Consider the following 27,450-nt stretch of genomic DNA (forward strand, 5'->3'; position numbering starts at 1 on the left):
GGCTTAACATTATCTATACTACCTCCCCTCCCAGCCAGCGGCACAGGGGGTGAAAGGGAATGGGGGTCGCAGTCAGTTCATCACGCGTTGTTTTACGCTGCTGCTTCATGGTCGGGGGAAGAACTCCTCACATTCTTCCTCTGCTCCAGCATGGGGTCCCTCCCATGGGCCACAGTCCTTCGTGAAACTGCTCCGGCATGGGTCATCTCTTCCACGGGGTGCAGTCCCTCCAGGACAGCTGTCCCAGCAGGCCCTCCATGGGCCACAACCTCCCTCAGGCCTCCACCTGCTCCAGCGTGGGGTCCTCCACGGGCTGCAGGTGGATCTCTGCTCCTCCGTGGATCTCCATGGGCTGCAGGGGGACAACCTGCTCCACCACGGTCGTCACCACAGGCTGCAGGGGAATCTTGGCCAGGAGCCGCATTACTCCTCCCCCTCCTTCTGAACTGACCTTGGCGTCTGCAGCTGTTCCTCACAACAGGCTGGCAGACGCCTCTCAGCATCCTTTTTACATCTTATTCACTTCTCATCTCCTCTCCACTTCTTGCAGCCAGGCCGGGCCGAGTCGGGCCCAGTCGGCTGCCTGGCGGGAGGCCAGAGGGTGAGGCCTGCAAGGCCCACGAGGCTCGCGCCTCCCCCTCTCTGCCCCCCACTCAACTGCTTCACATCTCTCTTCTCTCTCTTTTCCTGTTTTCCCCTACTTAAATACGTTATCGCAGAGGCGTTATCATGGGACATTCTGCTACCAATTGGCTCAGCCTTGGCCAGCAGCAGGTCCGCCCTAGGCCCGGCCGAGTCCACTAAACGAAGGGGAGCAACTTCTAGCAGTTTCCTACAGAAGCTTCCACCTTAGGCCCCCCCTCACTAACAAAACCAGAACAGTGTCTAAGGCAACAGAAGCATACTTGAGCTTTAACCATACCACATGTGACGGTGGCATGCAGCGGTCTCCAGAGTAGTTCTCAAAGAGCTGCTTGAGGATCCTTGGAGCAGTATCTTCGGATTGCTGAGCAGAGGGTTGGTTTGGGGGCTTGGTTTGTTTTTATTTGGGGATTTTTCCCTTATTTTTGTGTGTTCTTTGTTTTTCCTTTGCAAAGTCATTTTAAGATGCTCTTGTTGCCCTTACACAATAGCAAACTGTCCTCTCAGTTGTGCTGATGAAGACATTTGTGCAGTTGTACTGTGAATGGAATCCTGGCGAGTTGTTTATTCTTTTAAGGGATTTGGGCTTGTCAAGGAAGGATGAGGTCTTTCTTAAAGCATTCCTACCAGAGAAAATATAGAATTGAGCCATGATCTCACTGGGGCTAGTTAAATGACATAGTATTGTGCTAGTAAAATTACACTGGCTCCCAAAGCAGGGTTTCTGCACAGAAGAGCATGGTGGCATCACCATGCTTAGTGTTGACTCAGGTGTATTCTGGGAGGTGAGTGCTGCAAGCTTGCCTTAAAGGTTCTAGGCTTGCAAACCTATGTTTTCAAGTCATTTACACGCTATAGAGAAACTTTCCAGTGCCAAGTAAAGCAACAGTTGGGGAAAGAGGTGCTGCACCTCAACTTCATGATTCCTTAGTCTTCACAAGTTTGGTGAGAGAGGGTAATTCCCATGACACAGTTCGGCAAGGTGCTGCGTCTCTCAGCCCATGCTCTAATGTTGTAGCAGTAGAGCAGCCTGGACTGACTCACGAGTTTGGACCGCACCAAAGCAGGCAGATGGTGCCAGGGCCTCTGACCTGGGGAGAGGGGACTGGCAACAGGAACTGATCTTCACTTGCTGTCTTCTGATTTCTGATTTTCAAACTGCAGAGCAGAAAAAGGAGGTTGCTTTGATGCTATACACAAGTTAACAGTATCCCTCTGTGAACACAGGCGCTCGATTTTTGTGGGGTTGTCTCTCTGGCTCTGTTGTGTTGCTGTTGTGAACAGACTTTGACACTTGGATGGAAAACTTACCATTTAAATAGCATATGAGGAGGAAACAAGTACACAGACTCTGGCTTATCTTTCCTTGGTCGCTGACCAGGTGCAAATAATGAACTTATTAGACTGAATTAATCTCTTAAAGGAAATGGTCTGAAATCTATCTGGTAGAGTGCTGAAAAGCAGACTCAATAAAACCTAGAAAATTGACTGTAGGAAGGAGTTTTCTGTTGGCAGAAAGCTGAATTGGATGACCTGAGGAGAGCCCTCTGTCTGAGATTTCTGACGCAAAGGCAAACAGAAATAAGCGATGGATCCTGAGCTCGAGGTTTGCAAACTGCATTTTCAAGAGATGGAGAGTTTAAATGCACTTGTTCCAGCTGATCTCTGTAACGTGATTCCCTCAGCGAGGTGTCATGCGATGGGTGACTTGAGTGTGGTGGTGAAGCCCAACATTCAGAGGATAGTAATATGCACAGAGCTAAGCATACTTACTACCCATCTTCATTCAGAAGCCAGTGAGACACCCCCTGATCTCAAGCTCTGGTGCAAATGAAGAAAAATCATCAGTAATTTTAGCTCTGTGTTCAAACCTGCTATTGATTTCTGTGACTGGAGATAAATGACGAGTTCCTACTGTGTGACTGTTGAGTATGCACATTGTTTCTAGAGGGTACTTGCAGTAACCAACTGTGCTTTTTTCTCGTCATAGTCAGATGCTGGCTCAGCGTGCCAGAGTGTGCCATTTTACATAGAAACCTTTGGTCTAGCCTCTTTGCACTAGCGGTAGATTCCCTAAATCTAGTCAGATTTTGTGTCTTGTGTGCTGGCTTCTGCAGGAGCTTTGGCACCTGACAGCCCGTCTCTTATTGCTGCTCCACAAGAAGAGTTAATTGTTCAGGAGGGCAAGGTGAGTTGTACCTTTTAAATGCTAACATATTCTTCATAGCATACCTGCTTGCAGATGCCTAAAGGTGCACAGTAGTGAATGCAGGTGTGGATGTAGTTGCAATTGCATTTAAACTCCAGAGCACTCCTTGGCAGTAGGATGGAAGCAATATATCTTTCATCAGATGGAGTTTCTTGTGTTATCCTTTAGCTTCAAGACAGTAGAAGACACTGTACAATATCTAAGTGCTAGAACTTTCTGTGGACTCTTGGTGATGCAGTCCCACCAGCCTGAAAAACTTTTGAAGCTTTTAGCTTATTTTGCCTGAATCAAAGCTCAAGGTTAGCTTTCAGTTTGCTGGAAACAGATGTCCGTTGAAAATAGCTTTTTTTGTGGTTTTGTTTTAATGCACTCTCTAGATTGAAGTTTCCAATTACAGAAAAACTGATTTTGCTTCCAAGTCTGGCTGGGAAATGGTCAACACTGATAGTCCCTCGGTAAGAGAAGTCATTGTTCCTTTTTGGCAGTACCTGCAAATACAGTCATTAGCTGAAAAGTAGCAGGCTCTCTTAAATCTCCTCTTTGCGCATTATTCTTTAGGCAATTGTATTCTGGAATAGTTCTTAAACAAAGGCTCTCCTTTCACCACATCAACTCCGTCATGTCCTTGACGCGGTCCTCGAGGGCCACCTTGCCACAGTGCCAGAAGCAAGGTGTGCAGGGCGCTCCCTCACTTCCCTCCTTCCCACTGTCGGCAGAGCTCCGGAAGACGTCGGTGCTGTCTGTGCCACCCTGCACGCCTGGCTGGCAGGGCTCGGCGCGGGCGCAAAGCCCTGCACGCCGCTCAGCCCTCCGCGTGCCCGGCCTGCAGATCACCCACAAACTTGCGGAGCTGCTTGAGCAACAGTGAAGCAGTTCTTTGGCTCTGCAAAATCTTGCTGCTCATGCTGTGCGATTTAAAGACAAAATGCTTCCTGCTAATTATTAACAGTTACTCTGTAGGAACAGACTCATTATAGGGGCGCTGAACCCTGGCCCGCCGTCCTTTTCGGCACCTGAACAATGCGAGAGGGAGGGGCAAGAAAAACTGGAGTGCTGGCACCAATTAGTCCTGAGATTAGTCCTGAAAGAGGATTGCAATTTCAAGGCCAAAAAGAGTAGGGAGCGGGTAAAAGGATTTGAAATGAGATTATAAGTCCTAAAAGCTCCTTTCTTTTGTTAGGGAAATAATTCAGCAGTTTTGCTCGAGCCAGTGAGACAATCCAGTTTAGTGGCTGAAGTGGGAGATGTGTGTCCTGCTGCTTTTTAAGGTTCTTTAACGAAGTTGATCCCTGGTTGCATTTGTTAGTGCTTCCTGCGAAATCAAAGTGTTTTCAACAAACAAACAAAAACACGGAGGAAAACTATTGCCTCATCAAAAGGCCCATTGTTTTTCAGGAAGCTTATTTGTATTCTTTAAAAGGGGAGCCAAGGAAGGGAGACAGATTGAACTCCTTTTTTTTCTTTGGGGAAACTTTTTTCCTGGTGGTTACTATGAGACCAGCACTGGAGTCACCCTTTCACCACCCATCCTACAGATGAGTTTCAGTGCTGGTTTTTGTTTGTTGGCCTGCTCAGAGATGCAAATCAGGGAGTTCCTGCTTCAGCTGAAAGAACTGTCTCCTGCAGTGCCACGGTGGTGTGCACCCTTCTCTTCCTCCGGGAGGGACACTAAGCCTTGCTGCTCTCTTGAAGAGACCGCAGGACGCACTCATGTGACAGTAGGCGTGTCTGGGGCTGAAACCTGGAGCTTGCTTGGAGATGGCAGAAAGAGAGGTCTTCCCCCTCTCTGTCCCTCCAGAAGGAGAATTATAAAAGGGAGAATTACCAAAGAGAATTACAGGTGTTGTGGATTTAATAGGAAATGTTTTCATTTAGTCTGTTCATGCGAGGCTGCATGAAGTGGTGACTCTTTTTCTGCCCTTCCTGAGAAGGAAGCTGTTTCTCTTGGTGTGACTTAGACTCAGAAGGTGTGGAGGGATCATGAGTGTATTTAGTACCAGCTTTTTTCTCTTTCTTTCCTTTTATTTTTCAGTGGAACTTCTCGGTGTGAAACACCTATGCAGGCAAGCTTGAAAGCCTTGCTTTCGGTTTGCTATGCTCACAAGTTTAGGGGAGTTTCTCAGTATGAAGGAGCAGTGAGTTCTGCCATGCTCTTGATTTCACTTACTGCTGTGTCTCACATGAGCCCTTGTTAAACCCGCTGTCATAGGCAAATGCTTAAAGCTGTGTTCCAGTGTGGCGCTGAGAGGTTAGCAGGCGTCATCGTGCCACTCAAGCTAGTGTAGCTTGAGTAGTGAGCAAAATGGGGTTCTATGGGGAATATGCTGTTTGAGAAAAACCTGTCTTTTAATACAGGGGACCCTTTTTCTCTAGACAAAACCATTAAAATAGGACATTCTGCATACTGTTCTTGGAGCTTAGTTGTTCTCTTTTGACTTGTTTGTAAACAAGTGTTTTAATTCCCATCAAGGCAGTTGTTAAGTGCTACATTTTTGTCCATTTTGATTTTTATTCCATTACACTGGTCTCATAGAATCTAATGAATCTGAGTTGCTGTTTTCTAGACTTCACAACCTGTTCTAGAGTCCCTCCAAGAAAAGAGGGAAAGAGACGGTGAGATGAACAGAGCTTTCATGCAAATTGGTGAGGAAATACACGCTCTTTGTCTTGTCTATGAGTCTTGTTTAAATGGCTTTAATAAGACCTTAGTTGTGAAGTTGTCCCATGCTGAGATGCTAAAGGCCATAAACTTTCTGAAGTAGAATAAAGACAATAATAAAACACAAAAGGAATTCAGCAGAGAAGCTAATGTGGAGGAGAAGATAGTTTAAGCAGAGGTTGGCTAAGACAACAGAATGACAAGTCCTCTTAGGAGTAGGACAGAAGAATGGTTTGAAAAGGGTAAAGAGTACAATGAGATGACAATTTCTGCTGATGGCATCCATGTCCTGCTTTACTTAAGTCATGTTTCTCTATGATCTGAAATTTAGAGATCTAAAATTTAGGTGCAGGGATTTCTAAAAAGAAGTTATTGGTTGAGCAGGTTCCAGTTGAACTGAGAACCGCAAGTGGTATTTGCTGCACCTAGCAGAGGCGGCTCTCTGGATGGCTCAGTGCTGCAAGTGCCTGGGCTTGCTGCTTTCCAATTTATGCGTAGTTACTTTCAGTCCTTTGTGTGTTGACTGGAAAATTCGGTCATGCACTGTACCTGACATTGAAAAAAGAGACTTGACTATCAGTGAAACCACCAACATGAGAATTAACTGGAGGAGTTCAGCAAAGTCGTTTGTTCCATTTTTCCCCCCCCGTGATTTGTCACTAGTTACATTAACACATGAAGAAAATATTTCCGCTTAATTGGTTGTAGTAAACGGATGCACTGTAAATTAATTGCCTATTTAATGTTTAAAAGGTTATGTCCCGTTTATTTTATGACTGATTAGTATCATTTCACTGGAATGAGCAAGCTTGAGGTCATCTGATGTTTGAAAAGCGTAGTTTGTTACTTTCTGTGATTTGCTGCTTTAGAGGGCTCAATGCAATCTGGGGATGTCAGGGTGTTAGTGTCTCTTTCTAAACACCGGTGAACCAAAATTAATTGTTTCCTGTAATCTAACTCATTGATTTTCTATATTTGAGGTGATCCAAGGAACAGCTTTACTCCAGGGATTAATTACAGAGAGAGAGTGAGAGTGCATATACACTTGTGAACATATTTTTGCTAGTTAATACTAATGAGGATTTTTTGCAACCACATGGCCGTTACTGACTCAACTGGAAGGAGAATTACACAGTATCAAACAAATAACCACTCCTTTTGGTGCCTGCAAAGATTGTGCTCTTCGTTAGTGAAATACCTCTGGTTTGGGGGTTCCCACCAGCAGATGGATCTCCCAGAATCATAGAATGGTTTGGGTTGGAAGGGACCTTCAAAGGACATCTAGTCCAACCCCCCTGCAAGGAGCAGGGACGTCTTCAACTAGATCAGGTTGCTCAGAGCCCCATTGAGCAAGGGGACTTTCTACCTCTTGCTTTGTCAAGGAGGGAGCTTGCAGTGTCCTCCACTGGCTGTTAAACCAGAGCTGTTAAGTGAGAGGCACAGAGGGTTGCTGGATTGTCGTATTTGGTTTTATTCTTTAACTTTCTTGAGCTTTATCAAGAGAGAGTGAATGGCCTAGACTCTGTTTCCGCACAGTATATCCAAACAGTAAACTTAGATATTTGCAACTTTTTGTGACTTTTTTTCATGTTCAGAATGGTTTTTTTCAGCCTTCCCCACATGAAATCACAGCAGATAAAGCAGAGATGTAGAAACCAATATCTCATTGCGAAAGCGATTGCGTGTCCACCATCACCTTTCCTCATTCAGCCTTTATTTCTACAGCTCTGCTTTCTGCTGCGAATCCCAGAGTGAAGAGCAGTGTTTAAGTCCTGTCTTACTGAGTCACATCCAATTTCTGCACAAAGAGCTGAGGAAAAGCAGCAAATGAAGGGAAGCGTAGACCAGATTGTGAATTCCACCAGGAGAGCCAAGTTTTGTTGAAATAACAATGTTGTAAGACAGTTTCTGGAAAAGTAGTCTCCTTCTTGGTAGAGATGCAGCTTCATCATTCATAGGAGGAATCGCTGGCTTAAAGGTAGAGGGGTGACTTCTTGCTATAAGTTGTGTGAAGGTCAGCTTTCCTTTTCCTTAATGAGTTCCTTCATTCATGCAGGTAATATTGTAACTTGAGAAAATTATTAGAAAATTATTAAGTACAATGTTAGTATTCTCAACAGACTGAACAGCTGTTTGGAGAGGTAAGATTAGGGAGAAAGATGCACACTGTCTTTTGTTTCCCGTTACAAGTGGAAGGTTTATTTTTCTGCTAAGATGAAAGTGGCTAAAGATAATTAAAAGTAAGTCAAAATTAAGTCCTCCGAGTATTTGTTTACAGTTAGGTTTGCAGAACATGTGAAATTCATTATTTCATAGCTCTGTTTTGAAAATGTTAAGTAGAAGATACCAGTTGGGTGCTGTGGCTGTTGCTGCTGTAAAAATAACTGAGAGTGCTCTTGTTCTGGAGACCAGAGCGGTACAGATCATGTACAGTTCCTAACCGCAGTTCAGTGGGGCTTCTGCATTTTGAGGGAGACTGTAAAGAGGGAAGATACTTCTGCAGTGTACATACCTGTGAGGTCTCATCTGCTTTGCCCCTTGAACTTGAGACTTTGTTGAGTTGAAGACTTTTCTGATACTATGGAAAATTCCTATCTTCTCCTGACTGGACTGGGGCCGATAGGCTAGGATTTGGTTAAACTTGTGCCATTTGCTTTAAATTTACAGCATGGCGCAGGGCATATTATAATTCTGCTGATAATTTCGTCTGCGTCCAACCTGAGGCATTTGGGATCCGTTTAGGAGAAACGCTGAACTCTTGTAGGTGCGACTAACGTCCGTCAGTGATGAGGAGCCCTAATACCACAGCGACAGTGGCACGGGCTGTCAGCAGGGGCCTGGATCTGAGAGGAGGGATGACTTGAGGCTGGTCATGGTCTGCCATGGTTTACTGGGTCCTTTAGAGGTACATTGTTATCTCTGTGTGTATGTTTTCCTTTCTGTGAATGGAAACAGTATCTCTGTAGCTCTGTGAGCGCGAGGATTGATCTAGGTAATATCTCTACAATGCTTCCGAATGCAAAAAAATACTATATCCTCTTCCCTCTTTTGTTACTTCTGTAGACCCAGACTGTGAGGTGAACAGACCATTGATAGGTGCCATAGTTCCATGTGTGTTGGTCTGTCCCTCCCCCGTCCCTAAACCACAGCTCTGAGTGCTTCAAACTGAGTAATCACAGGACTGTGAGTGAGTGAGTGAGTGAAAACTGTCAAATACTGATACTAAATTTTTTATGCCTTAGCAGTTTACTTCTAAAAATGTATCTCTAAGGATAACTTGATACTTACGCATTAAACTTTTGTTAGAAGCACCCACAAACTGTCTGTCATTCATGTTGTGAGCACCTCACATGCTGTGCAGTATGATCCTCAGGCACTGGTCTTCCAGGGGATGAGTGTGACCACTGAATGCAGGACTCGCGTAGTGGATATGCAAGGAGAGATAGAATTGCGATTAATCAAAAAAGGTAATTGGGGCTTTCTAAATCCGTGAGTACTTTACTTCCGTTTTGTTATTATTATTATTGCTGTGTTTTCTGCTTTTACGTAACTTTCTGACGTGTGCATCAAACACTTTGGTATATGGCCCAGCGACTGCAAATCTCTGCACGCTCCTCTGCAGCAATGCTGCAGAGCCTATAAGCACATTAAGCTTCCCAGGGAAAAATACCCTCAGCATCTGGGAGAGGTTAAATGTTCCAGGGGAGAGGTTAAACATTCGTTTTGTCCTCTGCTGCTGTAATTCCAGAAGCCAGATTAGTTCTGAATCATCTGAACCACATTCATTCAAGATTAATGAGAAAGACCAAATACGGAAAATTTCAGCTGGTAAGCGCCTTGGCTTGGAGCAAGTGGTGGAGGGGGAGTTCACACTGGCAGCAGCCTTCGGGTCGTACTTGGTTTTGAGTTTCCTTAGTACTTAAATTGGTGAAAAGGGGAATCACACCATACTGGATAAACAAGAATTTCAGCAAGCAGTGTGGAAGCATATTGTGGGGGACTTAAAGGCCTCTCCTTCCTTTTTCCCATCTATTTCTGTTTTATTGGAAATCAGATTTGCTCTTTTGCATGTGCACGTTTGTAACTTTGTGCGTGTTCAATGTACATCGGTGTCTTTAAAATTAACAAGCAGCGTATTCTCACTAATGGGTGACAAGCCATTCTAGCGGAGTTACATGTATCGTTAATCTCAAGTCCAGTTGACTGACAGGCCATGGTTAAACCGTGGTTAGAAATATGAGTGGGAGCCGCATAGAGAAAGTACTTATGAAATCCAGGCAGGTCGACCAGCAAAGCTGTCTGAAGTTCTGCAAAAATAATAAACTGAGAATTCTGACTCATAATAATAAACTGACTAGAGTAACAGAAGTCAGTTGGGTGACGTTGGGTTTTTTAAAAGTTAAATCTGTTTCAATTTGGGAGAAATGGTGCTTCTAGTAGAGCTTTACAGCGTTGTGCCTGGGCGTGTGCTGGTTTCACTGTAGTGCGGTTGCTCAGGTGGTCAGCGTGGAAGCTTTCTAAAGCCGTGTCTGTGCTGTGGCATTAACTGTCAGAGCAGACTCTTTACATCCAGTTGAAGATGAAGGTGAGCCTAGATATAGGCAATTGCTAGGACTCACTTATTTTCTGGAATCTGAGATTAAAGACTTTTTTTCCTTCCAGTGCAATTCCAATCAAGTAAAACCAAAACAGAAAAAAAGCTCTTTTTCCCCCTCACTTATTCTGAAGCAAATGAAGGCTATTGTCAGAAAACTGGAGCAGTCCGTTTCTGATTTTGTCGAGTAGAGAATCAAACTTCTCGCCACTGGCCAGCTCGGCGTTTGGTCCTGCCACGTGGTCCTCTGTGATCTCAGAGGCTGATGGCTGTCTGTAAACAGAATCTTCTCTTCATCTGGGCTTCAGGGGACTGACCTGCGGTGCCTGCATGAGCTGGCACAGGCGTGCTTTGTAGCACATGAGCAGGTTTAGATAACTCAGAATCCCCAGCCCGATGACCACTAGGTTTTCATCCAGTGATAGATAGTCTAGGAATCATTTAATAGCAGTTGTGAAATAACAAGAAACACAGCACTACGGCATGTGAAGTAACCTGCAGTGTTTTTCCGTACTTCAAAATAAGGAAAGCAGGAACAAATAACAACCTGTGCTCTAGAAGTGAGCTGTGTTGTTCCTTAACTACATGCACTTCAAAAGACTTTTCCCTCACCTGTTGTGTTGTTATTTAACAATTCTTTATTCCTCACAGAGATACACAGACTGTCAGTAAGAACTTATTCCTGGTTTTAACACAAAAGAAGAAAAATAAAACTGAAACAGAAAATATGAAATGACTTGCCTGAAGTCACTGTGTGATTCAGCGGTAGAGGCAGAATTAGAACTGGAGGCTGATAGCTGGCATCCCCCAGTTCCCAATGGAGAGAAATCTTTTAAAATTAAAAGTAACGTGGGACAATTGTGTCACCCTGAATTTTCAAATGTATCTGGACTTTCAGTATTCAGCCTGGAATTATAATATGTTCACAATAAATGCGTTAAAACATTTAAACACAGATTAGTGAGAAATTTGCATTTTGCACTATGGCTGGCATACCTCAAATAGCCATCTCTCTTGAAACTCTAGAAATCATTATGGTTTTATTTATTTAAAGAAAAAAATCCTCTGTTGTTGTCCGTAAATACATATTCACCTCTTGGCAGAGACCAAAATTCTGGCTGAAGGCTACAGAGTCTCACCAAGGGGACCAGAAGTCTTCATATATCATGTCAGCAGTGAGAGGGGCTTTGGAGCACCAGAGCAGAGTCATTGATAGACTCCAAAAGACACATGAACATGTTTTTTTTTAAATTAGGAATTAGCCTTTTTATCCCTAGTTCTGGAAATTTGAGAAGCTTTTTTAATCCTAATTATTTTTCTCTCTCTCTTTTCTTGCTTAATTACTTATTTTAAATGGAGACAGAGGAAGGAGAATGGCTTTGGCTATTTGGAGAACGTTAAGATTGGCCAACTTTCCACTTCATCCTTCAAAAAGTAACATTAAATTTTATTTTCAGGCATTTCATTCGTGAATAGCTTTCCCAAGCAACTTTTCTTTTGTCTTTAATAAAAATTCAGATGTAATCCCTCTGGCAGTCGTGTCATATAGAAAACTCATTTAGAGTGCGCAAGAGATCAAAATTTTATTATTCACTCGAAAATGTGTTAGACACCCTAGAGAAACCAAGAAAGACTCCATCTAGGAGCTTAAAGTTTCGATCTCGCATGTCGCAGTAAGTGAGAGATACCGAGAGACAATAAAAGAGGGAATTGCAGAGGAAAGAGAAGCATTACCAGAATATTAGATCAGCCTTCATAAATTAAAAATTGGTGTTGTGAATTCATAAATCTCTTTAAGAATAATGTTTTGTCAGTTATGGAAAAGTCGAGAAGATGGAGTAATGGGTTTATATATTTAAAATCTCTGAAGTAATCAATTTTCATTAAAATCAGGAAATACCTTAACACGTACCTTCCAGTTATTTTTTTTTTTTACGTATTGTCATTAGCCCGGGTTAGTAGAGGTTTTTTCCCTTTGATTGGAGAGGAAGCCTGCTTGCCTGTTGCTAGGTGATCGCTAATTGTGATATTAACTGCCAGCAAGCTGCTGACAGGGGTTATAAATTTTTTTTTCCTTGTTAACAAAATGCATGTTAGAGGTGCTACGGTATCTAAATGCCTCTGTATTGCTCAACATTTATGATGAGAGTAATAAATTCTTTAATACAGCTGCGGTTGTGTGCCCAGGATAGAGCATTAACCCCTCTTTGCAGTGCAGTAGCCTTGTTAGCCCCTGTCCGGTAATGGCATTGAAGTTGAGTGTAGAAAACAGCTGATATGGCAGTAGAAGGATCTGAGCTCTCTGGTGCAAGCAGTGAAGAGCTGACAAGTGCTAGAGGAGTCATCAGCCAGAATGAGATGCCTTCTGTCCCTTGTTCACTCTGCAAGCTTGTGGCAGTGTGGTTTGGACCAGGTGACCTCCTCCCACGCCGTCCGACAGCCACTCTGCAAACCACGTTTGGACAGTGTGGGAGCCAAGAAGGCTGCTCGTTGCTGTAGTCATGAATATTTCTCATGCCTTACACAGAGCAACTGCCGTAAGGAAGTATTATTCATCTTCCAGCACCAAAGGATGCTGTATTCCCACAAAAGTATACTACTTAAGCTTTTTTCTCAGTTAACACCCCAACCTAAATTTACTTCTTAAGAAATGGTAAAAGCTATGATCTTCCAGCTTAACTGGACATCCATGTATAGACGTTATGGTTGCAGTCCAAGTCCAGCTTGCATTGGGAGCTGAATGTACCTCTCAAGAGCATCTGTCCCTGCTGCCATTTGACGCAGGGTTTCATGGGCTACAGCCAGATAAAGGCACCTACAGCTAGTGTTGTCTCGGCAACTAGAATGTAAGAATAATTGTGGTTTAGTTGCTTTTCTGAAACTTTTGGAGATGGGTTTCTATACGTGCAAGATGCTCTGTTGGTTACTCTTTGACAAAATGGTTTGTTGTTTCTAGGTTTGGTGTCCTTGACAGTTCCTTCAGTTCACTGTTTGTGGGAGGTGTCGGTGAGCCTTGCAGTGAAGTATTTTGCACTGTGGATGGTTGGTGATGGAGTACTTACAGTGTGGGTACAGCGATGCCTTCATTCCCTTCATCTGGCAGCTGCAGCTTCTGCTCCCGGGAATTTTCCATTCTATTACTGTCCTGATAACTGCAGTCAACCCTGAGGCAAAGGGCGGCGATTGCAGTGAATTGGGTGCTCTCCCATCCACTTGTTCTGCATTACTGGGGACTTGCTGTCCTTGTCAGGAGGGGAAGAGTTGTGTTTCTTCCTGCCACACCTTTTTTCAAAATCCGTGGGCTGAGCTGGATGTAGAGGCACACCAGTCCATCATCTTTGCTTGTGCCCATCCATTTTGCCACTGGTCAGAGTGAGAGGGGGGATCCTCTGTGTCGCTGCAGCCTGGTTGTGGCCTAGCAGCTGTTTGCTTACTGCAGGCTCTGTGTTGGCTATATCGTGTGCAACACCTTATTAGCTTACAGCTGACACCGTTCGTCTTTCCACCCCTTCCTGAGCTGGTTACCCTGAGCTCCAGGCTTTTCTGAGACCCAGGCTGGGCTTTGGCACCAGCAGTGCCCCAGCAGCTGAGCCCACTGCCCCTTGGCCATGGTGGGCCAAGGTGTGTGTGGAGTGTCTTCCCTGCCTGAGCCTTCCTTCTTCTGACTAGTAGCTCTCAGCTTCAGCAGCCTTTCAAGTGTACATTCAAGGGTGTTGTTGACTTGTTTGTTTGTTTCCCCCCCTTTCTGTGTCCTGCTTACCATCACCATCAGGACATATTTGGTAACACAGTCATTGGACTGTATTTATTGCTTTTCTTCTGTGTTTTCATCATCCATTAATTGTGGCATGTAGTCCCACACAATTGAATTTGGTTTGAATTTTTAGTTGTTTGGGTTTTTTAAATCTATTAATCAGGCCTCTCTGACAAAGAGGCCTGTGAGAGTTTTTGGCATAGTTGTGAAATACTGCAACTGTGAGAGAGAATTCATACCCTGGCTTTTTTTTTAGCACTTGACTTTACGAACTGCAGTCTCCTTGCTCTAATGTGAATTCCAGAAGACAAAGGATTTCTATTTCCGTTTGTAAGTCTCTTGAAGCCTATGCACCTTTTAAAGATTTTTATAAATGCATGGCACACATTTTGGTAGAAATAATTAATTGGGGGGGCTCACACACGTTATTGCTTCTGTATGCCCTGGAAGCTCCTGGTTGGGCTGGCCGGCTGCCACAAACCCTTGCTGACTGGCCAGCCAGCATTCACATCGGCCTGGTTTCCAGCACAAGTGGTGTCCAAATCAACACATTCTCATGGAATGTTTTAGATTTCAGCAGAGCAACGTTTTCCTATGGAAAAGCCTTCCCTCAGAAAAGTCCCTGCTAGCCTTTGGTCAGGCGGCTTTCCATGCCCGGGGCCATGCAGCACGATGAAGTCTCCTACTGGTTGTGTCATCAGAGGAGAAATAGTTCATTGCTTGCCTTGTGCAGAAATGGAGTCCCACTTGTCATGAAAAATCGATAGCAAATCTGGGAAAGGCTGGATTTGGTCAAGGGTGGCTCCTAGTTCCAGGTATCTCGTTTCACACGAGCAGATGCTCACGGGTTAAACGCTGTTAGTCGTTGGTTCTCTCAGCTACTGCTTTTCAGCAAACCTGTGAATACTTCATTTACTCCCTGTGGTGGTGCGCGGATGCCGCAGTGACGGTGAACTTACACCCCCGGATCCTGTTTTATGCATCTGCTACAAATACTGTTGCAGCTGGGGTATCCCTTTGGCTGAGGGTATGCTTGAAACGATGGTATTTTCTGCGGATCAAGCCAGCAGTCCTTGGCAGGTGTTTCACATGTCAGTTATCCATAAACTGTACTAATTCATGTTCTTTCAAGATGCACTTTTGAAATCTCAGCTCTCTATGATTGATCCAAGTCAGTCTCTCCCCTGAGTGCCCTGCTGCTGGGAGTTAAGTCAGTCCAAATCTGTATATAACAAAAATGTCTTTGGCCGCAAGTTTCTTCACACTGATATAAGAGTTAAAACTAGTTACTACTTTTCTTTCAGTAGCTGTGTGGGGATTTATTAGAAATTAAATATTACTTTAGTCAGTGTGTTTGGTTGCTAAGTTTGGGGAAAAACTGCCATTAGTAATGCTAATTGCATAAATATTAATCGTATAACATGTATTGATTACAAAAGAAAAGTCTAAAACTGGATTTTGCATTTTTATTTTGCCTAAATACAGAATACGCTGTTAGGAGAACCAGCCACTCTTCTCCAGTAGCTTATAGAGTAAATGGAAGAAACAATTTGTTTGAAAAAATGACTGCGATGGGCCAGATGTTTTTTTATTATAGATGGTCTTTAGAAGAATTAACTTCTTCAAATGGTTTCTTAATCTGGAGCAGAGAGGAAGCAGCTTTTGAGCACTTTAAAGTGAGAGATAGTTTAACTCTGTAATTTCTCAACTTGAAATACATTTTAATAATTAATACCATGTGCGACTTCACGTGCAAGAGTTTGGGAACAGAAGAATTTATCCAACACAGATCAGGCATAGCTAAACTTCAGCAAAGCCCTGCAAACACAGAAGTTTGTTGTTTGAAAGGCTTGACCGGTCGCTGCGGTACGTTATTTACATGGCTGAATTCTTTAGCTTCCTTCCCTGGGAAGGCACAGTTAATTTTCTTAGTTCATGTGGGTTTGTGCTGAATCAGATGGAGTTTTTTATGAGAGCCTTGGGCCTTTTTTCAAGTTGGAAAATAGAGATAAATCACTATGGCTTTGTTTCTCTAGTGGAGACATTTTGTCTATTCAAATATATACGCTTTTCACTCCTTTCTTTAACCCTCTTCCACCCACGTACAGGCATACAGCAGCCCAGGAGTAAATTTTTTCTATGGCTTCATTTCAGAATTTCATCTTTTTTTTTTTTTTTCTCTTGGGCTTTGGAGAGGTGTATAGTTGCCATACTGTGATTTCTGATTTCTGTGGCAAATTCATACAGTATGAAGACTACACTATGACTTGCTACTTGTAGCTGGCAGGGTCCAGTCCCAGAGATTACCCTGGACTCTGATGCACTATAAAGCTGTGAGCCTGTCCTACAGGAGTAGGAAGGCCCTCAACAGCTCTTGACCTTCATGCGAGTTGAGGAGCTAACACTTGAAGAGCTGGCGCTTACTATAAGGAACGCAAACAATTGGGTACATTAAGCCCTATGAAGTGAGCGTGTGTATTCAGACGGGTGCATGCCCCAGTGCACTCCAGCACTTATGAGTGTAGACCCACTTAACTTCTTTTTGGTCGTTTTGACGTCTCTCTCTTTCAACTCCCCTTTTTGTTCACGAGTATCGAAGGCTTTTATTACTCATGTAATTGCTGTGGATCCTTTCACAGTCTGTATTTTAACACAGTGAAGTTTTTATACGTTAGCACAAGAGTCTTTACAGAATAATTGTGAAAGCTATGTGTTTTTTCTAGACGGCATTTTATCAGAACTTTACTAATGCTGTCAATGTAATACACAACATCTGTTTTCCATTTCATTGCATTTTGTGTAGTGGTAGTCAACTTGAGAGAAGACAGAAGTAACTTTGGACAGAAATGGCATGTGGGCCTTGATTCGCATTGTGCATCCGAAGAGGAAGATGGATTACCTTAAAGAGGCACAGTGCCTGATGGTGGTCTTACTGAAGGATATTTAATCCCTTGCTTTTAATTTGTGCTCAAATTTGGATGTAGGGCAATTATTTATATATTGATAGCCTTGTTTCATGATACTAATTTCAATAAAAGCTTAATGTGTTAAAATACCTGTGACTGTCTTCAGGCTGTAGAGGACTGTTTCATGACTACAGGAATGACCCCCTGGCAATCTTATCTCTTCTACCTGCCTTGACAACGCTGCAACAAATCTTTCCTGTCTTTAGTTATTTCCCCTAGGTACCGTGCTTTTGAAATACTTGCTGGTCCTGAGCCATAGGATGTGATCAGTGAACTCCTGCAGATAGTGCCTCTCCGTCAAGGACTCCCCAAGAGCAGCTGTGGGCAGCTCTGCCTGTGGACTTTCCTGGGGAGGGCGAGCTGTGCCGGACTGGAAGGAGGGGTGCACCTGGCCAGCAATCATCTGCGCCATTAAGAAAAGAGGAAGGTTGCCTTTCATGTCCAGGGAGTTTGGTCCTTCTGCCGACAGGCCTGGCTGTGGGCAGCTGCCACAGGAAGGGGAGCTGTTCTGGTGTGGTGGGTAGGTGCAGGGGTGCTCTGGTGCCTTTGCCGGAGAGCAGGGGCACGGGCGGCCATTAGGCGCTTCCTCACGGCTTCCCCTCTTCTCTGACTTGCCGGAACTACAGGTGTTGGAGTGGGTACTCCATAGTTCTGTTGCCCAGAGCTCCTAGGCAAAAAAGGAGACAAGGTTTAGAGGATTGTACCGGTGCTTCCTCCTCTTTCCGTTCCCATATTTGAATCCATTCTGGACCTTCAGCTGCATGTGTCAAAGGAGAGGCCTCTTGGAGGCTGTTACCTTTGGGCAGCCCCTGTGTGAGCAGGAGGCAGTGCGAAAGAGCAACCCAGTGGTGTCCCAAGTTCAGGGGAGGACTTTGGTTTAGATAGGCACTCACACGTGCCAGGCGCCTCAAGGGCCCACCATGGCCACCACCCTGCCAGGTGTCTCGTGGGAGCAGCCGTGGTCACAAAGCACGGCAGAGGCCAGGCTTCGTTAACGCTGCTGCTCGCGGGCGGCTCACTGAGCTGTGTCTTTGCTGATGCGGTGAGGTGACCTTTGCATGTGAGGGGATTTGGTGGGCGAAGTGCGCTGGTGGAAGCACAGAAACTGCCTGGTGTCTGGCCAAGGCTTTTCCAAGTTGATGCATTAGCTGGGGTAGTGCGTTGTTATGGTTGAGTGAAAGCCATAAAGCATTAGGGTTTTTAGCAGATGGCTTTGGTGAAAGGCATATATTTTGATGTACTGAGAATTCCGTAAGTAATTTTGACATCGATTTGTTTTTTATTATTATTATTATTCAGTTATCTAATTATTTAGTTATTTAATTATTTAGTCCAATAGAAGTTCAATTTATTATTTTTTCTCTTGCTCTAAGAAAGTGTGGGTATGTGCTTTGCTGAGGAGGTTTTTCGCTGTGAAGAGAACATGAATCTTGAATCAAATTAACCTATTTTTAACGTGAAATTTTAGGCCCATTACTTGAAGGCAAAAATGCCATGATGTTACATTAGCTTTAAATACAAACAGAATTCACTCACATAGTTACTTAAAATTGTTTAATGTAAATGAGATTTTCTTTACATTTATTTCTTATTACCTTTAGCACATCAGGTCCACCCATTTGGCCAGGAAGCACCTTTTTCAAGAGAAATGGAGCCCTTCTACAAGGTAGGTGATGGATACTACATCTTGGAATAACTGTTCTACTTAACAAATACCTCTTGCAAATTGCACAGCTTTTGTAATATTCCCTGGGCAAGAAGTAACCAAATGTTTTTTGTTTCCTTTAACCTGTCTCCTTCATTCGCATCTGGTGCCTTGAAAATGACGATTTACTGCATACAGTGAGTGTAGTCTATGAAAGTTGCTGCTTTTTTTCTTTCCTCAGATTATTAATCTGCTTACTGTAAAATATGGCAAAGGGTGGGGTTTTTTTTGTTCCTTTGTGTGGATAAAGAATGCCCAGAAGGAAATGTTCTAGGAACACTGCTTTTAGCTCTGTGGATGAAGCCCGGTTGTTCCTTAAGAGAGATGCTTGCTTTTACTCCCTAATTGTGCTGATAGCAAAATGTACCCGGAGGTGGGTAGCAGTGCTGTAGTGGGGAAAACAGTGGCAGAGTGTTTGTCTTGAGAAATGTGCCGTGTTTAAGGGTGCTTGTATTCATAGAGGAATGTTAAAAAGCTTATTTCCATTGGATGGACAATATAAACAGAAGCTATATGACTGCTGTTTTGATAGGTGAAGATTTTCAGTCTATCTTACGGCACTTTTAAAAATCATTGTTCACTGCTAAGTGTGTTTGTATTTCTGCCATTGAGTACATAGAGCTACCATCGCTCTTAACGGAAGTGTCTTGGGAATGCAGAAGGCTGTTTCCCTAGACTCCATGCATTTGTCTTTGGTGCAAAAGCAGCTTCCACCATTTAGGATTATTTTGTGGTCTTTGCAAGTCTTTGTCCATGAAGTGTCTCAGTTTTGCGTTCATTCTCATGGTGCCTAGAGTTTTCTGGCCTTCTTTCTGGAAGAAAATGCCGTATAATGTTCTTCGGAACATTTACCCAAATCACCTCGGATGGAGCCTTACTCACAACTAGGTTCATAAGCAAATAATTGGCAGGCAGTACTGCTCACCTTCCACACACCAAAGTAATCCAGCATCTGTAGTTTACCCAAGAATATTTTTCAACTGATTCCTTGCACATATCTAAGAATTTGCATCATTCTGTTATGTAATATCTATGCTGAAATTTGTTCAAACAAATTTTAAATACATTAAGATGTTCAGATTATTTCTTAACACTAGGAGATGGTATAAACTGTAGAGTTTGGCAGCTTTTGGCTTTGTCTTGATAGGATAGATCTACTGCCTTTGCAGTCCTTCCTAATGGAAAGAACTAGATTTTTTTTTTTGTAAGGAAAAAAAAAGAAACTATTGTGAATGGCTATGCTTGATTTGTTTTCAGTTGTTCAACAATTCCAATATTAAATGTGTACCTGCACATACACAGTATTTGTAATTTGAGTTCGTAAAATGTAAACTACTCTGTCAAGTCTGTATGGCACAAATGTTTTATTTCTTCATATGATGCAAGATATCCAGGAATTAAGAACAACTATTTCGTAGTCCTTCCTGTCTCAGTTGTTGCTTAAAGCCTTCTCCAATAAAGAAGAGCCTGCTGTTCTCCACTCTCTTCTCTTCTGCGGTCCTCTGCCTTTCAGATTGGGAAAAAAAACCCTAAAAGCCCAAAACATTTCAGCATATTAAAGAAATAGAGAAAAAGAGAGAGATGACGGGCTTTTCAAGCAACTAACAAAGTCTAACAGACCTTTAACTGAGTTGGCATTCTGCGTTGCCATTTCAAGTAGAAAACCCAGCCAATTTGAACTCTAATATTCATGATGCAACTGAGGTTGGAAGGAGGAGAGAGTGTGAAGAAAAACCTCATTAAAGTAATCTTTTAACACTTCCTGGTTTTAATTTTAAAATAAGAAAATAACTCAACCAAACCTTTCTTTTTTTCTTTCTCTGTGTCTTTCTGTCTTTCATTTTTCCGTGCAATAAGCTCTTTCACGTACAGGCTTCAGCAGGTTGCATGCAAATAGCACATGCATCTCTTTGCTGCTTCTGTCTTTTTCCAGAAGACTTGTGTAGAGGGATGGTAGTGGGTACACGGAGGTAGGAGATGAGGAGGTGGAGAGGTTTGTGGAGTCCTACCTTACGTGACCATCTCAAGTCTTTTTTCAGTGCTTGTGTCCAGCTTAATGCAAACAGGAAAATGAAACATTTACTCAATTATCGGATTCCAGTTACAGTATTGCCTTTTGATTGGCAAAAGTTTAGGTAACAAAAGGATTTGAAATTATTTTTACTTGATAAATGTTTTGCTACATTTGAAAAAATGTTCAGAGAGTGTTATAGAAAATAATACAGAATAATTCTGAAATTTTAGTGAATGTGGTGTTCACGTGCACTCGTCACACCTAATTTCTTCTGAGTTGTTAATTCTGGTCTGGGGAATTAAGAGAAAAAGATTCCACAAGGTAAGTAGTATTTTTTTTTAGCCAAGGACTTGTAGACACTCTTAGTTTCCATTCATTTGATACCTGAACTATTTGGCAAAGTAATCTTAACCATTGTAAAGCATTTAACGTATTTCTCCAGAGAGGGTGGTTGAGAAACCTGTTGTTTGTGTACCTCGGAGTAACAAGGGAAGAGAAAGGGAAGAGAAAATTAATTGTAGCTGTGCTGTGTCCGTAATGTCCTTGGCATGAGCAGGATTCATTTCTCTATTCCTTTCTGGCTGACTTTGTTGAAGAATTTTGGACAAAATATATATGTGCCGTTTTCTTTTTGCCTATAATTTTATTAGATGTAAGATGATTACTTCCCATTCTTTTTTTGAGGATCATGGTACTGTTGTTCCTGGCATTAACTCTCTAATCAAAACAAACAAGCAATAAATTTACTTTTTGTGTTGAGTAAGTTACTTGCTCAGGTGCTTTTTGAAATGTTGAGCTCCTTCTAGTAGATGAGGATTGCTCCTTATATCCTTGTGCTCTTTGGTCTTCACATGAAGTCCCGTGCAGTACATAATATAGGTAGGACCTTCAACCTTACCAGGCTGTTACCTTCTGTCTAAACTTACTTGTATGTCTGTGGAAATTGCTGTGTTCTAGCTTTCAGGATTCCCAGATGAAACAGGTTTTTGCTCTTACTGCCTTATTTTTTCTGTCAGTTTTTGTAACTTGTTATTTTACATACTGTGTTTTCATTTCATATGACAGCTTCATTTTTTAACACCTACTATATGGAGAGCCTTTGTTTCCACTGTTTTTTCTGTTCCCAGTTGTCGAAACATCCATTTTTGTTTAATAAAATGTATGGCAGAAAAAAGTCTTTATCGTGGAAAAGATTTAGACATATTCTAAACTTTTCAGGAGCTTGTGCTAGGTGAGATATGTGGGGACATAATCACGTTAACTTCAAGACCTTGAAACTGATGCATCATGTTCGAATAAGGTCAGTTTTGTTGCCTCTGCTCTGGTCTTAGGTATAAGCTCATGTTTTAGTCTTGAGAATGCAGTTGCTCCTGGATCAGTGGTAGTAATAATACTATTTTGCTCTCAGTATATCTAACATTCTCCGTGAGTAAATTAAAAATACATATTCAAATTAACATTTAGCAGCAGTCATGTAAATTCCAGCTGCTGAGTGCCACTTGTAAGATGTAACTGGACCGTGGAGGGGTTTGGTTTTGTTTCTTTAAGATACAACTTTCATTCTGAGGGAAAAAAATACTGAACTTACCACTCTCTTTTTGCCTTATTTGCCCTCACACTTTAATAAACTAAATGCAATTTATTCCTATGTCTTCTTATATTGAATTTGTTCTGTCCTGAGTTGCCAGGAAGCATGCATAGAAGTACTTGTGTACCACAAGGTGCCTGTGAGTGAGTGCCATACAGTGAAAATGGTGATCTGCGGTTGCTGTTGCTGCTGCAGTGGGGGTTGAAACCAGAGTGCAAGAGCTGCAAGAGTTGCCCCAGAAAATGCAAGAGCCCCGTGACTGGGCAGCAGCTGACAGAAAGCAGTGCCTCCACCTGTGTACTCCCCTGGGAAGTACACATCTGCCAGGCTTAATGCCATTCTTGGGTAAGCATCCTGAGTTCCTAGACAAAGCTTGGCAGAAGCAGACCCTCATGGTAGCACAGTTAGTGATTCTTCATCCATGGAAGGAAAGTGAACCTGGGTCATCCAATCCCTGTTGCTGTTGAAGCTGAAAACAAAGACAACCTTCATCACTGTGACTAGATGGTCTACCTTGGATTGCTGCTTCCAGCAGTTCCTGACCAACTGGAGGTACAGCTGTGATCCTTGCTGTGCTGTCTGCTTTGTTGTGTGAGCAAGATTCTCCACTTCCTCTTCTGAAGATCAGTACTCTTTAAACCTGCTGGCTGTGGATGTTAAGTCAAAGGTATGAGCTCTTCCTCCAGAAATCCTGGAGACCCGGACTCGCACCTGTGAGCAGGATTGCAGCAGTCAGTGAACTGGATTCAGACTGCATGGCTTTCCTTTGAAGCTGCAATTCTCTTTTAATTAAGATGGAAAAAAAAAAGATTGACAAAACCCCTTCCCATTCGCAGAACACAAGAGGGGAAAGCATGTGGCCTCCAATCCCTCTTGGCTGAGGGAGCCTGAGAAAAGAGGGATTGTCTTCCCCAGACCTTAGAAGCTGCTTTGTTCTCTCTGTACCATTGGCCACAGGGAACAGGCACCCTCCTGCTCCAGAGCAGCAAGCGACAGGATGCTTACATGGGGGATGGCTTGGCCTCTTCTCCTCTGGGGAAGCATTGTATGAGACACTTTCATCTCTGACTGATGCTTCCAGCAGCCCGTGTGTCATCTGCCTTGGTCCAGTTGCCACGGTTGTAGCTGGCACTGCCAGAGGAGCTGTGTCAGGAAAAAGTTGGAAGACGCTGTCTTCACAGGGTCAGGTTATCACCAAAACCGGTGTGAGACAGTGACTCCAGAGTTTGTTGCAGAGTAGAAATGTAAACTCTGGGCACTGCTGCTGCAGACAAGATATCAGCCTTTGATGCCATAAATCCAAGATGGTGACTTTCATGTTTTAGTGTACTAAGATCTGATATCTGTCCATAACATGAGACTTCAAGGAAATTGTCAAAGCACTTGGAACACTCTGTTCTTGAATTAGAATGGTAATTTATTTGGGAGAGAAAGGAAATGTCATCCCTGATTCTGAAAGTTTATTTTGTACAAAATATGGACAGACTGGATCTGAGAACTCGTACAGAAAAAGGTGGGGAGCCAGCTCGTTTATGAACACATGTACACATTTGTATAGAGCTATTTTTCTTCTCTAATAAGCGTGAGAATCCTTGAAATGACCAAACAGTTCATTTAGTCCATTGTCCTTTGAGTAATTGTAAGAAATGAGAACACAGATTTGGGACTTCACATTTCCAAGTGTAAGCTATCAGTAGAAGCACTTGCTGAGGTGGAAATAAGCCAGCAGGGAGGAGGCAGAAAGGGGCAACTATTGCCGGTTTCCCTTGTGAAGACTAAATTAGAATCATCCCCTCTTATAAATTAAAATGTCCATCCATTTTTATGGATGAAGATACAAAAACAGTAGAGACTAGTTTCTTTGGAAGACAAGTACTGCCCATACCAGCTACTCAGTATTTTCTCTGGAGAGATTTGGGAGGAGTTGTTCTCGTGACCTTCAAGATGGACATTGACAACAAATTCACAAATAGAAGGTGCCTGCATGTATGCAGCACACACATTTTCTCCCTAATAATACGGAGAGCCTGCATGGACACGGTGGACTCCTTTCTTCTGGTGGAAATTCCGTTCTTCTGCTCTTCCCACTGCACGAGCAGGGCAGGTGCAAGTCCTGGGCGCATGGCCGAGAGGTGCAGCCCATCCTGGAACTCAAGGTACCTGTACCTGCTGGAGCTGACGGGGGTGAGGAGAGGAGGAGCAGGGGAGAGCTGAAAGACTGGAAGATTCAGTAAGGCTCACATGCTTTTAACTTTCAGGATTGCATGTCTTACACCTCAAAAGAAAAACGAACTTGGAGGGAAATGCTCTTATTTTCTTCTGTTACCTAGAAGTGCAAACAAAAACCAACATGGCAAGGTAGCATATATATTACAGATAATTAATATTGCATAATAGTTAAATGTAAAGAAAACCGTAAGAAGAAAGGCTAAACGGGATGCAAGACAGTCCAGCCTTAGGACTGGTACTTAGGTGCTGTGATCTGTAACACTACCCTGGGACAGACACAAATCCAACTAAACAGTAGTTTGCTAATGTGTGTTTGGGCGCCTCATGGTCCCTGAGAATCGAAATACTTTTTTTTTGCTTTGGGGTTATAATTCCTTGGTTTTCTGCTCTATGAAATGAGGATAATAAGAGTGCTTCTCACTGCCCAGAGCTGTCAGTCTACAAAGTATTAGCTCTGTATCATGTTCCAGTGCTCCACTACTGGGAAAACCTTAAGCAGGGGGAACCTAACAGTGCTATTTGTTAGCTTTTGCAGGGAAGTGTGGTTTAGGTTTTGGGGATTTTTTTTTCCCATTGAAGTTTCAATTAAGCTCCTTACTTTGAGAGATACACTTGGAAATTGACTGTTTTAATTCCATAAATGACTGTTTTGTGTGGAGATCCGGAGTTTTCAGTCTCCAGTTTAGTTCCAGTTTAGTTACCTTCATCAGAAGAGCACCAAACCTTTTGACTTTACCCATGTTCTCTCTTCAAATTTTGCTTCTCCAAGCTCCCATTCCACCCTCTTTGAAACTGTGGTGACAGTCATGCTCCGCGTTTGCTGGCGACTTGGCTTTGGTCAACCTGTTGAATTAACAGCAAAGCTACTGTCTCTCCGTGTTACAATAGATCACTTTTCACTCACATGGCATTATTATTTAAATCAGCTTTTTTTTCCAGCCTTTTTTTTTTTTTCTTTTTTTTCCCACATGGAGAGTACCTGACAATCTCTTCAGGAGTTTCTTTTCAGGAAGATGATTCACGTGATGCTTCCGTAGAGACCGAATATTTGCATAATTTATTTATTATTAGCATTCAGTATGTTTGCAGTGGTATTATTGAAGAAGTAAAATTAAGTCAGAGGAGTCATGTAGCGTGTCCCTAAGGGAGTAATTTGAACAGCAGAGCTCTCCTTTGTTTGGGAAAGTGGGTAGAACCCTAGGCGGGCTGCTGTGGTCCTGAGGGTGCTGATAAGGGCTTGTGTTTGTGAGAGGATTTTAAAATGGCCTTAACACCATGTATTCAATAGGAAAAAAATCCTGGTGAGAGAGAGCATTTTGCAGGGATTCATACAGAAATGGTCGCTTTGGTGTGACATTTTTAGCTCCGTGTAGGACATTTGTATATAGGGTGCTATGCATTAGCTGTGCAGTGTGTATATAGTCTTTTTATTACGATTTTTCTAGTTGACTGTGTAGGACAATGGCAAAAGCTGTTATTTATTAAGTGTCTGAAGTGTGGGCCTGTTGATGTTAGAGCCATTAGTAAGGAAACATGACCACTGGCTGTTTATATTACCCATGACCAAAACATCTGAGCTACCTTTGGCCTCTGAAGTTGAGAAAGAAGAAAAACGAACTGCGGCAGACAGGTCTTGCTAATGGTAGATCACATGGCAGAGTACAGAAAGATAAGTTAAATTCCTACTGTGTTTAAACTCAGTGACTTATGTTTTAAATCTGCATAGGTGTCTTTGCTATCTTTACAGATAACTTTGCTTATTTTGTAACAGTCCTGTGTCGTGACTTTTGAAATCATTACTTCTGAGTGACTCAAGATGAAGTTTACTGGCTTTGTTTACTTTCTTTGAGAACTGGAGAGTGTGAGTGAGTGCTGCAAGGCAGGTCCTACTGCCGTGCTAACCTTGGGCAGATGAGAGGATGGTTCTGTGCGTACCTGCGTGTTTTACCTTCAGTGTCAACTGCTGTGAGCCATGGCAGTAAAACAGCACTTTGCAATATACACTAAAGAGAAATAACTGCTGCTGCCGCTGCAAGTCCCCGCAGTGCTGGCCTGGCTGCCTCAGGAACTAGTGGTAGTGTGGGAAAGAACGGGGAGGCTGTCCAAAGCGTGGAGGAGGTGAGGAGTTGGATGGTCCTTGCCCAGAGAGAGTTCAGCGTGCTGAGGTAGTCTGCAGGTAGCGTTGCTCCAAGGATGCTGCTAAATGGCTTCAGATATGTTCTTAGCTTCTTTTCAGGTTGGTGCTGCAGCTGATATGGCTGTGACTTCGTGATTTGAACACTGGAATCTACTTCCTTTAAATTGCCAGTGGCTAATCTCACCTTTTTTAGGAAGAGTATTTTCTGTGACTGGCCCTTCTGTAGGCTTTGGCACAGGTGCTTTTGTCCAGAGATTATGTCCCTTTCCCCCCGCCAGAAACACATAGGGGACTTACAAATGGAAAGCTGACTGTGCTGCCCTTGGGTTTCAGCTGGGTGAAGGAAGGTGTAGACTAGATACAGCAAGAGAAACAGCAAGTTCAGTGGCTTTCTCCTTTACCAGGACTGCCACGCATCCAGGATTCCTCCAATGTTTTCTTTTCCGCACCAGGAGTTATAATCTGCTCAGAGCGTGGGAGTTTGCGTGTGCCCAGGGTTTCTGGATGCCTGGTGGCACGGTGAGAGCATCTCCTACGGGGCTGTCGTGCAGCTGGGAAGTCCTGGACGTGATCACTGCAGATACAGAGATAAGTCTGGCAGCAGTCAGTGTCAAACCTTCCCTGTACGTGGAATCTGGGGCCAGGCCACTTCTGGCTAGGCTAGGGCTTAGAGCAGGAGATTTCAGTGGCCTGTGACAGGGATGCAGCATGCCACCAGTTAGATCCCATTTTACAACAGCAGTTCTCTGAACAAGTCACAGTTAGAAACTAGCATTAAAATTTGTATGGTAACTTGGAAAATGTTAGAGTATATAAAGATTTATTTTCCGTAACTGTGAAATTATTGTGATTATTGCCATCAAAATCTCTGGGCTGATGAGCTGGAGCATATGCTCCATGCTGAGAGCCTGTGAATGTTTGGCATTCCTAAAATGTGAAGGTGGCTGATATTA

At 43.1% G+C, this 27,450-nt stretch overlaps 1 protein-coding gene across 13 annotated transcripts in view; it reads left to right on the forward strand.

Moving 5' to 3' along the window:
- Positions 1 to 27,450, forward strand: part of FOXN3 (forkhead box N3) — a 212,508-nt gene that overhangs the window by 117,836 nt on the left and 67,222 nt on the right. For all 13 annotated transcript variants that reach the window (XM_086750096.1, XM_086750091.1, XM_086750103.1 and 10 more), the window contains one exon: positions 18,426 to 18,490. In XM_086750096.1, coding sequence (XP_086606222.1) covers positions 18,426 to 18,490 — 65 coding nt within the window. The remainder of the gene's footprint in view (positions 1 to 18,425; positions 18,491 to 27,450) is intronic.

Source organism: Chlamydotis macqueenii, chromosome 5, assembly GCF_036417535.1.
Source record: "Chlamydotis macqueenii isolate bChlMac1 chromosome 5, bChlMac1.mat, whole genome shotgun sequence".
Lineage (NCBI taxonomy): Eukaryota > Metazoa > Chordata > Aves > Otidiformes > Otididae > Chlamydotis > Chlamydotis macqueenii.